The 14,613-nt window shown below is 44.4% G+C and overlaps 1 protein-coding gene across 1 annotated transcript in view; it reads left to right on the top strand.

Annotated features, from left to right (window-relative positions):
• LOC134528419 (all trans-polyprenyl-diphosphate synthase PDSS1) overlaps positions 1–14,613 on the top strand; it is a 203,376-nt gene that overhangs the window by 178,538 nt on the left and 10,225 nt on the right. Inside the window, exons 5-7 of the mRNA XM_063362020.1 lie at positions 2,092–2,181; positions 7,029–7,160; positions 10,937–11,131. Of these exons, the coding sequence (XP_063218090.1) occupies positions 2,092–2,181; positions 7,029–7,160; positions 10,937–11,131 (417 nt within the window). The remainder of the gene's footprint in view (positions 1–2,091; positions 2,182–7,028; positions 7,161–10,936; positions 11,132–14,613) is intronic.

The raw sequence follows: 14,613 nt of genomic DNA, 5'->3' as shown, positions 1-14,613 counted from the left end.
CCAGCAAGCAGAGGATTTTGGAAGCTAGCCCAGAGGTCATTGAATCCGCGAATTTTTCCAGTCCCTAATAATTAGAGACCGGAAAAATTCGCGCTTTCGATGACCTCTAGGATAGACTCCACAACCCCGTACCTACTCAGGCAAATGCCACCTGCTCATTGGCTATTGACTCGTGACACCTGTCAACTGGGACGCTTGCGATTCGATACTTTTTTGGTTGAAGGTTTTTCATTGGCTCAAAGTCCTTCATGTAAACTGTGAGTCAATCAAAAAAGCAATATAAATGTACAGTTGTTTGGATTCTAGATTATCGTGAAATGAATACGCGAATTTTTCCGTGTCTACTAATAAAAGCCGAAAAATAATGTTGGCCCGAGAGATGCCTGGGGCCGGCCAAGACTCGCCCTAGAGCCTAGACCCTGTCCGTGACGTGACCCCCGCTGGGTCTTCGTGACCTAGGGGCGTCGGCGTGTTTGTCCGGGCGTGTCCGTCCGTCAGCGAGTTGGCACAAGAGGCGGCGCTCTTCTCCGGCCGGACACTGGACCCCCCCCCCCCCCACTCACCCCTTCGCCGTCTGCCATCCTCGTGCCTGGTTCACTGTAACTATATACATAGAGACCTGCCAAATTCGCGGTTTCGATGGCCTTCAGGATAGACTGCACATACCCCTGTACACTCGGGCAAATAACGCCAGTTCATTGGCTGCCGACTTGTACATAAGTCGTCTCAGCTAGTTTGTCTGTGATTCGATCCTTCTTTGGTTGAGGGTTTATAACTGGTTGAGATTCGTCCAGATGAACAGTAAGACAATAGCAAAATTATCTAACAGGAATATGTGCTTTGAATTCTAGCCTATCACCGAATGAATCCGCGAATTTTGCAGGTCTCTATGTATACATAATATTATATGTTCTGTACTTACCTTAGTTACATGTAGTATATTCCATGGTGTTGTAACGCATTATATTTCCTTTTGTATTATCTTTTACTTTACGTTTCAATTATTTCACACTAGGTATAACTTCAGATTGTGTCTCTGTTTTGTATATGTCCATGTTTTAGTTCAGTTTGTTTTGTATTTGTTAACTGTCATTTTGTTTGTTTGTTTTTATGTATGGTGGCCACCATCGCTGTTGGTAGTCATCTCACAACATAAATAAATAAATAAATAAATAAATAAATAAATAAATAAATTACTTCGTCCCGGAGCATGTTGCTGCAGTTCACCTCGTCTCATCTGCAACCGTAACACTGTATTGTTTTTACCGATTTCAATCCCACGCGAGGAATGATGGATGACGCTCGCCTATTCGGCAAATTCCGTAGAACTTGAAAGGTGATTCTGCATGCTGCAATTAGCAGTGGATTTAAATGTTTCAACTTCAAAGAAATTTCAAGTGTAAACGAAAGGTGTTTCTCGAGAATCTCGCTTTTGGAGAAACGTGAATTAATTTTATCTTTGCATATTTTTTTATTATTTTATTTCGTAGTTCTCCATACTTAGTCCTACGTGTTTTGTGTGATTATTCGAATTATATTGATTGCACAATATGATAGATAAGCCAGTGAACGCCTTTTATGAAATAATTTCAGCAGCACCTTTGTGTTTACTTGTAGGGACAGGAACTCGCCAGGCTGCTTGGGGTCGTTACCACAAACCCGAAATACCACAACGCCGAACGTACAATAACGCCGAATACCATAACGCAGAATGCCAAATTGACCGCAACGCCGACAGCTAGAAAACTGCTGTGTAGCACAACGCTGAAATACAATAACGCCGAAAAATGTTGCTGGGGAGAGGGGGGGGGGGGGGTCACAGGAGCAAAATGAAAAACTGAATGAATTTGTGTGTGTTTCTTAAATGTATCTTAACGCCGAAATACCACAACCTAACCTAACCTAGGCTAGCCTAACCTAGTCTAACCTAGTCTAACCTAACATAACCTTTGTGGCAGTCCTGCAATGAAATTTTTCGGCGTTATTGTACGTTCGGCGTTGTGGTATTTCGGCGTTGTGGTGCGTCCCCGGCTGCTTGTCTGTGGCTCAGGGCTGGGAGCTGACGGCTGACGGCCGGGTGTCGTGTTGCAGGTGGCCATGGCGGGCGACTTCATCCTCGCGGTGGCGTCCATGATGATCGCGCGGTTGCGGAACAATGACGTCACGCTCACCCTCAGCCAGGTGGGTGTCGTGGCCTGTCCCGCAGCTCGCACCTCCGAGGACGCACCCGCAGTCTACGGGAAGCCTTCATCTCACAGACGAGAGAGCCACACCCAAAGTTTCCCGAAGTTCATACTCGCTTTTTTTTTTTTTTTCGTTCTATCTCATTGTATAAACCGGTGTAGCATTAAATTTTGCGGTCGATTAGGATAGGTTAGCTACATTGTAAATACTTTAAAACATGGTGGATGGTTGGCAGTATTAGGTCAGTATAGCTACATTAAAAATACTGTAAAATCATTTTATGGTTGCTTAGCAAATAACTTTTTAATATGTTGCGATCCAGGGCTAGGATACCGTTTACATGATTTCACAGTATCTTTAATGTAGCTATCCTAACCAAATCAACCGTCCACAATGTTTTTAAGCATTTATAATGTAGCTAACCTAACCTAATTGACCATTAGTTATCATGAGTTGTCCAAAATAAACATTCACGGAATATGGGGCGTCCCGAGAATATTTGTGGAAGACAAAGACTTCCTAGATTTTATACGGTATGAAAAATATACAAATCCACGAAGTACGTTTCTTCAATTAGGTATTTTCCTCTAAAAACAATTGCAAATAAATACCGTTGCCTTGTTTATGGTCTTTCCTTTTAACAACACCGCCATATTTATTTACAATGACCAAAAAAACCGAAGATGCACGATCGGGAGTTTGGCTCTCTCGTCTGTGAAACGAAGGCTTCCCCCCGCACTACGCAAACACTTAAACCTCCATAACATTCTACGGCACATTGGAGCTTTGTACGGAACACATTCTATAGCGTGTTCCTAATTCGGTCTGGATCTTAATTCAGTCATTAAAACTTACAGACAGCAGCTTTCCTGCTATCCAGGTCCCATTTCTCCGTGTATCACACAATGCATTCATAGAAAACTACATTTCAACTATTACTTCAAAGCTTCGATATTTATCTCCTGACATGCTGGAAATTAAGATAATTGGCCCTTTTTTATGCTCGTAAAAAATTTTTACCTTTTAGGAGAAATAATTGTTTTTGTTTTTTTATATATTATAATCTTAACACTTACTTAAATTATTTTGTGTGGGATTTCATGCAGTGTTTTTTTTTTCCCTTATATGGGCCGTCCTTCCTGTCGCCCCCTTAAATACCCCTTCGGGCGGATGTGGCGTGAGGAAGCTGTATTTTACCTTAATCAGTTTACTTGCTCTTGTGCAGCAGAAGCCGCCATTGCCATTTCTCTTCTTACCAGTATTGTTACTGTCGGCTGTAGCTTTGCAGCTTGCAAATATTTAGCTTTGCAAATGGACACATGGCTATTTTTTTTATCGCACATTAATGTCGTGCTCCATAACAAGCCGTTAATAATATTAAAAAAAATGGCAATACAATTCTTAAACACCAGTAAGAAGAAAAGCATCACAAAAGCCGAGCAACTTGCTAAACTCTTGGTCCGTTTAAACACAGACAGTAATGTTTTGTTTGTCAACTATGTTGTATTGTTTTATTTTTTCAATCCTCTCTCGAAAATTTAAACCTTTTGTGTTGATTTTCAAACATTCTAGTGGTTGTTACCTCATAAATATAATATTTGTTTTGTAATTTGAGTCTGTATAAATTGTATTTTCACATTTCTCGGTTGTCAGTTAGGAACTCCTACATTTTCTGTCTTTATTCTCATTATGTGTAACCCATCTCAGAAATGTGAACGATTCATCAGAGTGTAAATTACAGTAGTGTAAATTATATATTAAATTACACTTGACGGAAGATAACCACCAGTTTTTTTTACTTGGTCGAATATAAATCTAATAAAAAACAGGTTTAATAAACACGAAATAAAATAAATACATATTACTAGGGACCGGAAAAATTCGCGGTTTCAATAGCCTTCAGGATAGACTGCACATTCCCCTGTACACTTGGGCAAATAACGCCAGTTCATTGGCTGCTGACTTGTGAGTCGTCTCAGCTGGTTTGTCTGTGACTCGATCCTTCTTTGGTTGGAGGTTTATAATTGGTTGAGATTCGTACAGATGAACAGTAAGCCAATAGCAAAATAATCTAAAAGGTATATGCATTTGACTTCTAGCCTATCGCCGAATGAATCCGCGAATTTTTCCGGTCTCTACATAAGTTACATATGTGGGGCCTAAACAAATTGACTTCGATGTTCAGTGTGTTGACTGCTAACACCGCAAAGGAATCCCATTACAGTAAGAGTGCCTGTGTTAGATAATACAATTTCCCTGTTGTTTTTTTTTTTTACATTTCAAAGTGTTTCGTCTGGTGAGGACGAAACCTCAGCCTCGCTTGTTCCGAGAAAGGCAAACGAAACCTGGCTTTCTCGTACTTCAGTGCCGGGGAAGGGAGATACGTGTGTGTGTTCTCCTGGAGCCTTGAGCAAACTGAACTAGTAAAACAGTCTGCTCTGTGCTTCCCTGAGCACTACGAGGCCACGCCCCGGAGCGTGTACTTACCTCGGTAAATATGTGGTCAGCCGTCGGTGGGAAGGGGTGTGTTCCGGTATCTCCTGGCTTCGCGGCTACGACAACTGTCACATAACTCAATCATCTACAAGTGGATTTTGACGTGACAACGTCTAATAAATCGATGAACGCCGGCTGCACGCACGAAAAAGGTGTCCCGTTACGCACATTGTCCCGTTACGCTGTGTCCCGTTACGCTCTTTGTACGCTTGCGCCGCATCCATCTCTCTTCCACTCCATTGGAACAACCATCTATTTGACTTTTTCGAGGCACATTAAACTTTAAACAATCCCATTCGTTTCCTACTTTTCCTATCATCGTCCTATCCTTAACAGAATAACACAGATTGGAAGAGGTTAAAGAGCAAACATGTATAAAAGTTATCGTTAAAACAATCTCTTCGATAAATTAATAAACATATTTGAATTAATGAGTGCAAATAAAAGTAAATTTATCAATTAAATTGTAGATTTCATTTCACTCCTTCTTTGTATCCATACAAAATAGTGTTAATTCAATAAAAATGATTCAAATTTATTCATAAAAGTATGCAATCATTTCATCAATGTTTTGTTATGACGTCACGTTAAACTGTCGTCCGTAAACCGACTTTACAGACAAACAAATTTTTTTTCTTATTTAACATTTAGATATTACCTATGTAAATTTAGAGGAACTATGTGTAACAATAAGTGGTCGATTTTTTTCGATAACCTTGAGCATGTACACAAGTAATGTTCGCAGGCTTTCACGGCCATTGTCTGAAGTAGCTTGGCTTCTGGGTTGTGGCCGTGTCCTTGGCGAATGATTCACTGACGTTTCGGTCGACATTTGCAGTCGCCATAATCATTAGAGAGCAGTTACCTACTGACTACTTACTGACTTACCTACTGACTACTTACCACCTACTTACTACCACTGCTCCCTTATGATGGCGACTGCAACGTCGACCGAAAAGTAGGTGAATTATTCGCCAAGGACGCGGCTACAACCCAGAATCCAAGCTACTTCATGTACACAAGTGTTTAGACTTCCGTAGTTTTAATATGATGGATTATTATGTTTCTTATTCTATTTTATAATGTTAGCTATGTGTAGGAAAACATACGATGCTTTATCTAACTACAGTTATTTGTGAATGGAGATATTATTAGATCTGCTCTAAAGTATTACACACACTGTGATCTTTAGTGAGAAAAACATGTGACCTTTATCTTACTGGTGTGAATGACAGACGATTGTACCGCCTGGATACAAGAACACATATAGTCCTACTAACTACTAATATTTTCACACTGTAAAGGATATTTTAATATTTGTTTCCTCTTTATCTATTATCCAATTATAATGATTGCTATTGCCTTAAGGCTGTGCTTATCCGTACGAGTAAAATACCTTCTGTTCCATTTTTGTGTAGTTTACCAACGGTGTGTAGCGGTCATTTGCGATGATCATTTTAATAAAAAATTCCAGCGATTACAATGAAGGGAGGATTTTTTCTGAGAAGTTGCATCAAAAGTTTAGCCGGTTTTATCTTCTACGTTTGAAAAACTTGTTATGATGCTCTGTAAATATTAAAATGTTAACAAGATACTGCAAATGAGTGACATTTTATTGGGAATCAATAAATGAAGCAGTTTTAAAAAAATTCACATTCATAAACAGGGCCGCTTGAAGAGTCAGAGAAGTGAAAACCAAGCAAAAACTCGGCAGGAAGATGAGATAGGGAGCGTGAAGGCAGGGCTGTGGAAGCCGTAAAGTAGTTGCAGGTAGTTGCATCATGCGCAGAGCTGCGATGTCCAGGCGTGTTTGCGATGTCCAGATGTCCTGGTGTGTTTGCGATGTCCAGGAGTGTTTGCGATGTCCAGGCGTGTTTGCGATGTCCAGGCGTGTTTGCGATGTCCAGGAGTGTTTGCGATGTCCAGATGTCCTGGTGTGTTTGCGATGTCCAGGAGTGTTTGCGATGTCCGAGCGTTTTTCGATGTCCAGGCGTGTTTGCGATGTCCAGATGTCCTGGTGTGTTTGCGATGTCCAGGAGTGTTTGCGATGTCCAGGCATGCTTGTGATGTCCAGGTGTGCTTGCAATGTCCAGGTGTGCTTGCAATGTCCAGGTGTGCTTGCAATGTCCAGGTGTGTTTGCAATGTCCAGGTGTGTTTGCAATGTCCAGGTGTGGTTGCGATGTCCAGGTGTGTTTGCGGTGTCCAGGTGTATTTGCGATGTCCAGGTGTGTTTGCGGTGTCCATGCGTGTTTGCGGTGTCCAGGTGTATTTGCGATGTCCAGGTGTGTTTGCGGTGTCCATGCGTGTTTGCGATGTCCAGGTGTCCAGGTGTGTTTGCGATGTCCAGGTGGTCACGGACCTGGTGCAAGGAGAGTTCATGCAGCTCGGCTCCAAGGAGACGGAGAACGAGAGGTTCGCCCACTACCTCACCAAGACCTACCGCAAGACAGCCAGCCTGATCGCCAACTCCGTCAAGGCGGTGAGCCGTCGGCCCTGTGTCCCTGCCCTGTCTGACGTCATGGCCCGGGCTGGCCTCCGGGCAGGGGAGCCTTCTGTTCACAGACGAGAGAGCCGAACACTCGATCGTGCATCTTCGGGGTTTTTATTTGTTCATTGTAAAAGGTTAGGTTAGCTACATTATAAATACTTTAAAACATTGTGGACGGTTGATTTGGTTAGGATAGCTACATTAAAGATACTGTGAAATCATGTCAACGGTTTCCTAGCCCTGGATAGTTACATATTAAAAAGTTATTTGCCAAGCAACCATAAAATGATTTTACAGTATTTTTAATGTAGCTATAAACCTAATATAACCAACCATCCACAATGTTTTAAAGTATTTATAATGTAGCTAACCTATCCTAATCGACCGCAAAATTTAATGCTACGCCGGTTGATACAATGAGATAGAACGGGGAAAAAAAGCGAGCATGAACTTCGGGGAAGTTCGGGTGTGGCTCTCTCGTCTGTGAAATGAAGGCTTCCCCCGGACAGAGCCCGCAGCTTCACGCCCAGTCTCGCTTCATTTACATTCCGCCATCTTTGTCACCAGACAAGTCTCAGCCGCACCTCGCCTGCTGTTTGTGCTACTTCAGGGACGTGTTTATAGCGGAATTTATTTCATTGTGTCATGTTCGCTCACGAGGAGATAGATTTCTCAGTGTTTCAACACTTGGGGTGAGCCACACCACACACAGCTTACACAGAGCTTTTCCGAATTTGACAAACTTCAGTGCAGGTTTGACACGAAGAAAAAAAGTTAAAATCTTGTCTACGACTTTCTAAGGCTGGTATACGGCTTTAAAGTTTGATCCAAACAACAGGTTAATTGCAAATAATAGGCAAAATTTTTTAGATGGAAATCTGTCCGACTAGATTATGTGTGTCTGGACAAAGTTCTACATACACCGACATATTTGTTGCTTTTATAGAATGATTTAATTGTAATTTTTTGGGTAACGTTCTAATTTCCTATACATTGTTTTGTTTTTTTTAAAAATGCAAATTACTAACCAGGTTGCTTCGCCTTGTGTTTTTGCCCTTAACCCCGTGGTTTTCAAGAAATGCTAGTATATAATTTATAACGAGAAACTGCAGTGACTAGGAGAGGTGCAGCATAAACGACATCCGCTGTTGTTAAGTGAGGTGCGCGCCTGGGACTGTTAGAAATTACACATTGAATTAATTACGGCACACGAAACTTAAGCACAGAACATAACATACACGCCATTAACAAGTACAAGAAGTAAAATAATTTCCCCGCTTTAATTTGTTAGCAAATGTTTTCTCCCAAAAAATGACTTTTGTATAACATTAATTTCCATACCACAGTTTACAAAAATAAAATAAAATAAAGTGTTAAATGTTCCTGATTCCTGCTGTTTGCAAGAATTCTGACCAAAAAAAAAAGGCTCCTTTTTTTAAAATGCTGTATAATGATATACGGTCACTGATTGGTCGAGAATAAACATTCGAATTGGATTGTGTCTGAGACAAGTGATGATGATCTTTGTGAGTGAAATAATTCAAGTTATCATTAGCAGTGATGTCCATATGATCTTCATGCTTAGCAGTAACCTTATTTTGCAAGATGGCTCCACAGTTCGGCCCTCATGTGCGGCACATAGAGCCCGAACCACGCAGCTAGGACTGCCGTTCACTTCTCAAAACACCGCGTGTTCCGAGAAGTGTTTCTTGAAGCTGCACCAGTTTCTTCAACCCCTCTGCATAGAACTCTTCTCTCTGCCTGGGAGTGGAACGGACGCCTTGGACATAGGCATCATGGACTGCGAATACGCAATGCGTGTAGCCTAAGTACAGGCGCCTAGTAAACATCTCCGGAAAACGATTAATAAATCTCTGTACTCGAGTCGAAAAAATGATGGCTACCGTGTTTTGGGACGAAAAGGGCGTCATTTTGGTTGATTTCATGGAACATGGGTCAGTAATTGCAGCAAACATTACAAATTACGTTTGTCAACTGGTTTAGCTCCCAGGCGGCGAACTTCTATGCAGAGCGTTTAAAGAAACTGGTGCAGCATTAGGAAGCGTGTTCGGAACTGAGTGGTGACTATGTGAAAATGTGTATATATAGTAAACTCAAACTCTCATGACTTAATTTTTTTAATGACCGAATATAACTTACTTTAAGAATATCCCTCGTATGTTTTCTCAGTAAATAAATTAACTTCCAGCAAAATTTTTTAGATGAAATTAATTAGTACATTTTTACACCTAATACCTACTAATGAAAATTTATGGCAACTTAGAGTTTTTACTTTCTATTAGTATGTTACAATCAGTTGGGTTATAATATGTGCATGTATTTCATTCTTTCTTGCATAACTTGTTTAAATGATACTTTATTTTTATTTTTAATTCTTTATACTAATAAAAAAAATATTTGAAAAATTCACGTCTATAAATATATAAGTTGTCTGTAAAATACAACCCTCAACTACATACCACTTTTAAAAATGGCATTATTTCTAAGAATGCAGATTTGTTTACCTTAAGGCTGTGTCTCACAAGCCAAGTTGGTTATTTTGTTCTCTTATCATTTCTGCTATTTGGGGGCTTTTCCTGTTAATTGTTCACGACAGCTCTCTTGCATTTATGTTCGGATGCAAGTATTTTCAAAATATATTTAACAAATACTGTCTAATAGCGGTAAAGTCATGCCAATGTTGATAATTATCACTTGCATAACATTTTAGATTGAAAATAACATTTAGGAAGTACCTAAGTACATATCTGGTGAGAAATATTTGTGACAAGATAAAAATGCAAGAGATCTATGGGAATAAATCGCAATGACAAGGAAACGGAATAACCAAATCGTCGTGTGTAGCTATAGAGTCTCTCATCCTTAGTTTGCAGAGTTATTTCTAATGTACGAGTTCTTCAATTAGTGCTAGCCTTGTTTCACTGTGCGCTGTGCCAGATAGACACCATAGAGCACAGACATTTATAGACACAACTTTATAATATAAAACTTTTTTTTTTAATATATCTGTAATGTTGTACCTATTTTGTATAGGATAAATTAGAAATATAATTTCGGATATAAGTTTTGTTGTATTTCAATTTAAAGCATAGTCTGAAAATATTCATTTTATAACTTCTCAGAAGGGTACCTAGCTTAAAATTGCCATCTTGGTTACGACAGTTTTTGTGAACAATTTTTTTTAAATAAAAAATGCTGGCTTTTTTGTGCAAGGCACATAATTTAACGGAATCTCTTTTTATTAATAGTGACCAATTACTACAAATAGTTTCTGTTGTGTAATAATGATTTGTGTTTAAATATTTTTCTAAATGACTAAAATTGTAATGATGCAGTCAGTAGGCACTATTTGATGGTCTTAACAAAAATAGAAAAATAGTAATATTAAAATTATATATAAATACAATTTATATTATTATATATTATAGTATATATTAAATATAAATATATATTATAATATATATTAAATATATTTTATATATTATAGTATATATTAAATATATTTTATATATTATAATATATATTAAATATATTTTATACATTATAATATATTAAATATATTTTATATATTAAAACATATATTAAATATAACTATATATACAATATATATTATATTTTATACAAAATTATTAAATATATCATTATTGATAGCAACACACTAATGATTGCAACGTGAACAAGCCAGCTGGCAACGGAGGGCTGAGAGAGACAGGCTGCAGCTAGAGCGCGCCGGTGTGGCTCCGCAGACGGCGATGCTGGCCGGCGCGGACGACGCCCTGGCAGAGGTGGTGTTCCAGTACGGCCGCAACGTGGGGCTGGCCTTCCAGCTGGTGGACGACCTGCTGGACTTCGTGTCCTCCTCGGACGCCATGGGCAAGCCCACGGCCGCGGACCTCAAGCTGGGGCTGGCCACGGCGCCCGTGCTCTTCGCCTGCGAGAAGGTCAGTGCGCACGCCTCGCCACGCTCTCCAGGCCGACGTGCATGCAATAAGCCTCTCCCAGGCTAACCCACAGCACACTCTCCAGGCCGTCGTGCATGCAATAAGCCTCTCCCAGGCTAACCCACAGCACACTCTCCAGGCCGACGTGCATGCAATAAGCCTCTCCCAGGCTAACCCACAGCACACTCTCCAGGCCGTCGTGCATGCAATAAGCCTCTCCCAGGCTAACCCACAGCACACTCTCCAGGCCGTCGTGCATGCAATAAGCCTCTCCCAGGCTAACCCACACCACACTCTCCAGGCCGTCGTGCATGCAATAAGCCTCTCCCAGGCTAACCCACAGCACACTCTCCAGGCCGACGTGCATGCAATAAGCCTCTCCCAGGCTAACCCACACCACACTCTCCAGGCCGTCGTGCATGCAATAAGCCTCTCCCAGGCTAACCCACAGCACACTCTCCAGGCCGTCGTGCATGCAATAAGCCTCTCCCAGGCTAACCCACACCACACTCTCCAGGCCGTCGTGCATGCAATAAGCCTCTCCCAGGCTAACCCACACCACACTCTCCAGGCCGTCGTGCATGCAATAAGCCTCTCCCAGGCTAACCCACAGCACACTCTCCAGGCCGTCGTGCATGCAATAAGCCTCTCCCAGGCTAACCCACACCACACTCTCCAGGCCGTCGTGCATGCAATAAGCCTCTCCCAGGCTAACCCACACCACACTCTCCAGGCCGTCGTGCATGCAATAAGCCTCTCCCAGGCTAACCCACACCACACTCTCCAGGCCGTCGTGCATGCAATAAGCCTCTCCCAGGCTAACCCACAGCACACTCTCCAGGCCGTCGTGCATGCAATAAGCCTCTCCCAGGCTAACCCACAGCACACTCTCCAGGCCGTCGTGCATGCAATAAGCCTCTCCCAGGCTAACCCACAGCACACTCTCCAGGCCGACGTGCATGCAATAAGCCTCTCCCAGGCTAACCCACAGCACACTCTCCAGGCCGACGTGCATGCAATAAGCCTCTCCCAGGCTAACCCACACCACACTCTCCAGGCCGTCGTGCATGCAATAAGCCTCTCCCAGGCTAACCCACAGCACACTCTCCAGGTCGTCGTGCATGGAATAAGCCTCTCCCAGGCTAACCAACACCACACTCTCCAGGCCAACGTGCATGCAATAAGCTTCGCCCAGGCTAACCAACACCACACTCTCCAGGCCAACGTGTATGCAATAAGCTTCGCCCAGGCTAACCAACACCACACTCTCCAGGCCAACGTGCAAGCAATAAGCCTCGCCCAGGCTAACCCACACCACACTCTCCAGGCCGACGTGCATGCAATAAGCCTCGCCCAGGCTAACCCACACCACACTCTCCAGGCCGACGTGCATGCAATAAGCCTCGCCCAGGCTAACCAACACCACACTCTCCAGGTCGTCGTGCATGCAATAAGCCTCGCCCAGGCTAACCCACACCACACTCTCCAGGCCGACGTGCATGCAATAAGCCTCGCCCAGGCTAACCCACACCACACTCTCCAGGTCGTCGTGCATGCAATAAGCCTCGCCCAGGCTAACCCACACCACACTCTCCAGGTCGTCGTGCATGCAATAAGCCTCGCCCAGGCTAACCCACACCACACTCTCCAGGCCGACGTGCATGCAATAAGCCTCGACCAGGCTAACCCACACCACACTCTCCAGGCCGACGTGCATGCAATAAGCCTCGCCCAGGCTAACCAACACCACACTCTCCAGGCCGACGTGCATGCAATAAGCCTCTCCCAGGCTAACCCACAGCACACTCTCCAGGCCGACGTGCATGCAATAAGCCTCTCCCAGGCTAACCCACAGCACACTCTCCAGGCCGACGTGCATGCAATAAGCCTCTCCCAGGCTAACCCACAGCACACTCTCCAGGCCGACGTGCATGCAATAAGCCTCTCCCAGGCTAACCCACACCACACTCTCCAGGCCGACGTGCATGCAATAAGCCTCTCCCAGGCTAACCCACACCACACTCTCCAGGCCGACGTGCATGCAATAAGCCTCTCCCAGGCTAACCCACAGCACACTCTCCAGGCCGTCGTGCATGCAATAAGCCTCTCCCAGGCTAACCCACAGCACACTCTCCAGGCCGACGTGCATGCAATAAGCCTCTCCCAGGCTAACCCACAGCACACTCTCCAGGCCGTCGTGCATGCAATAAGCCTCTCCCAGGCTAACCCACACCACACTCTCCAGGCCGACGTGCATGCAATAAGCCTCTCCCAGGCTAACCCACACCACACTCTCCAGGCCGACGTGCATGCAATAAGCCTCTCCCAGGCTAACCCACACCACACTCTCCAGGCCGACGTGCATGCAATAAGCCTCGCCCAGGCTAACCCACACCACACTCTCCAGGCCGACGTGCATGCAATAAGCCTCTCCCAGGCTAACCCACAGCACACTCTCCAGGCCGTCGTGCATGCAATAAGCCTCTCCCAGGCTAACCCACAGCACACTCTCCAGGCCGACGTGCATGCAATAAGCCTCTCCCAGGCTAACCCACAGCACACTCTCCAGGCCGTCGTGCATGCAATAAGCCTCTCCCAGGCTAACCCACAGCACACTCTCCAGGCCGACGTGCATGCAATAAGCCTCTCCCAGGCTAACCCACACCACACTCTCCAGGCCGTCGTGCATGCAATAAGCCTCTCCCAGGCTAACCCACAGCACACTCTCCAGGCCGACGTGCATGCAATAAGCCTCTCCCAGGCTAACCCACAGCACACTCTCCAGGCCGTCGTGCATGCAATAAGCCTCTCCCAGGCTAACCCACAGCACACTCTCCAGGCCGACGTGCATGCAATAAGCCTCTCCCAGGCTAACCCACAGCACACTCTCCAGGCCGTCGTGCATGCAATAAGCCTCTCCCAGGCTAACCCACAGCACACTCTCCAGGCCGTCGTGCATGCAATAAGCCTCTCCCAGGCTAACCCACAGCACACTCTCCAGGCCGTCGTGCATGCAATAAGCCTCTCCCAGGCTAACCCACACCACACTCTCCAGGCCGACGTGCATGCAATAAGCCTCTCCCAGGCTAACCCACACCACACTCTCCAGGCCGACGTGCATGCAATAAGCCTCGCCCAGGCTAACCCACACCACACTCTCCAGGCCGACGTGCATGCAATAAGCCTCTCCCAGGCTAACCCACAGCACACTCTCCAGGCCGTCGTGCATGCAATAAGCCTCTCCCAGGCTAACCCACAGCACACTCTCCAGGCCGACGTGCATGCAATAAGCCTCTCCCAGGCTAACCCACAGCACACTCTCCAGGCCGTCGTGCATGCAATAAGCCTCTCCCAGGCTAACCCACAGCACACTCTCCAGGCCGACGTGCATGCAATAAGCCTCTCCCAGGCTAACCCACACCACACTCTCCAGGCCGTCGTGCATGCAATAAGCCTCTCCCAGGCTAACCCACAGCACACTC

Source organism: Bacillus rossius, chromosome 1 (assembly GCF_032445375.1).
Source record: "Bacillus rossius redtenbacheri isolate Brsri chromosome 1, Brsri_v3, whole genome shotgun sequence".
NCBI lineage: Eukaryota > Metazoa > Arthropoda > Insecta > Phasmatodea > Bacillidae > Bacillus > Bacillus rossius.
This window is presented reverse-complemented; position numbering and strand designations above follow the sequence as displayed.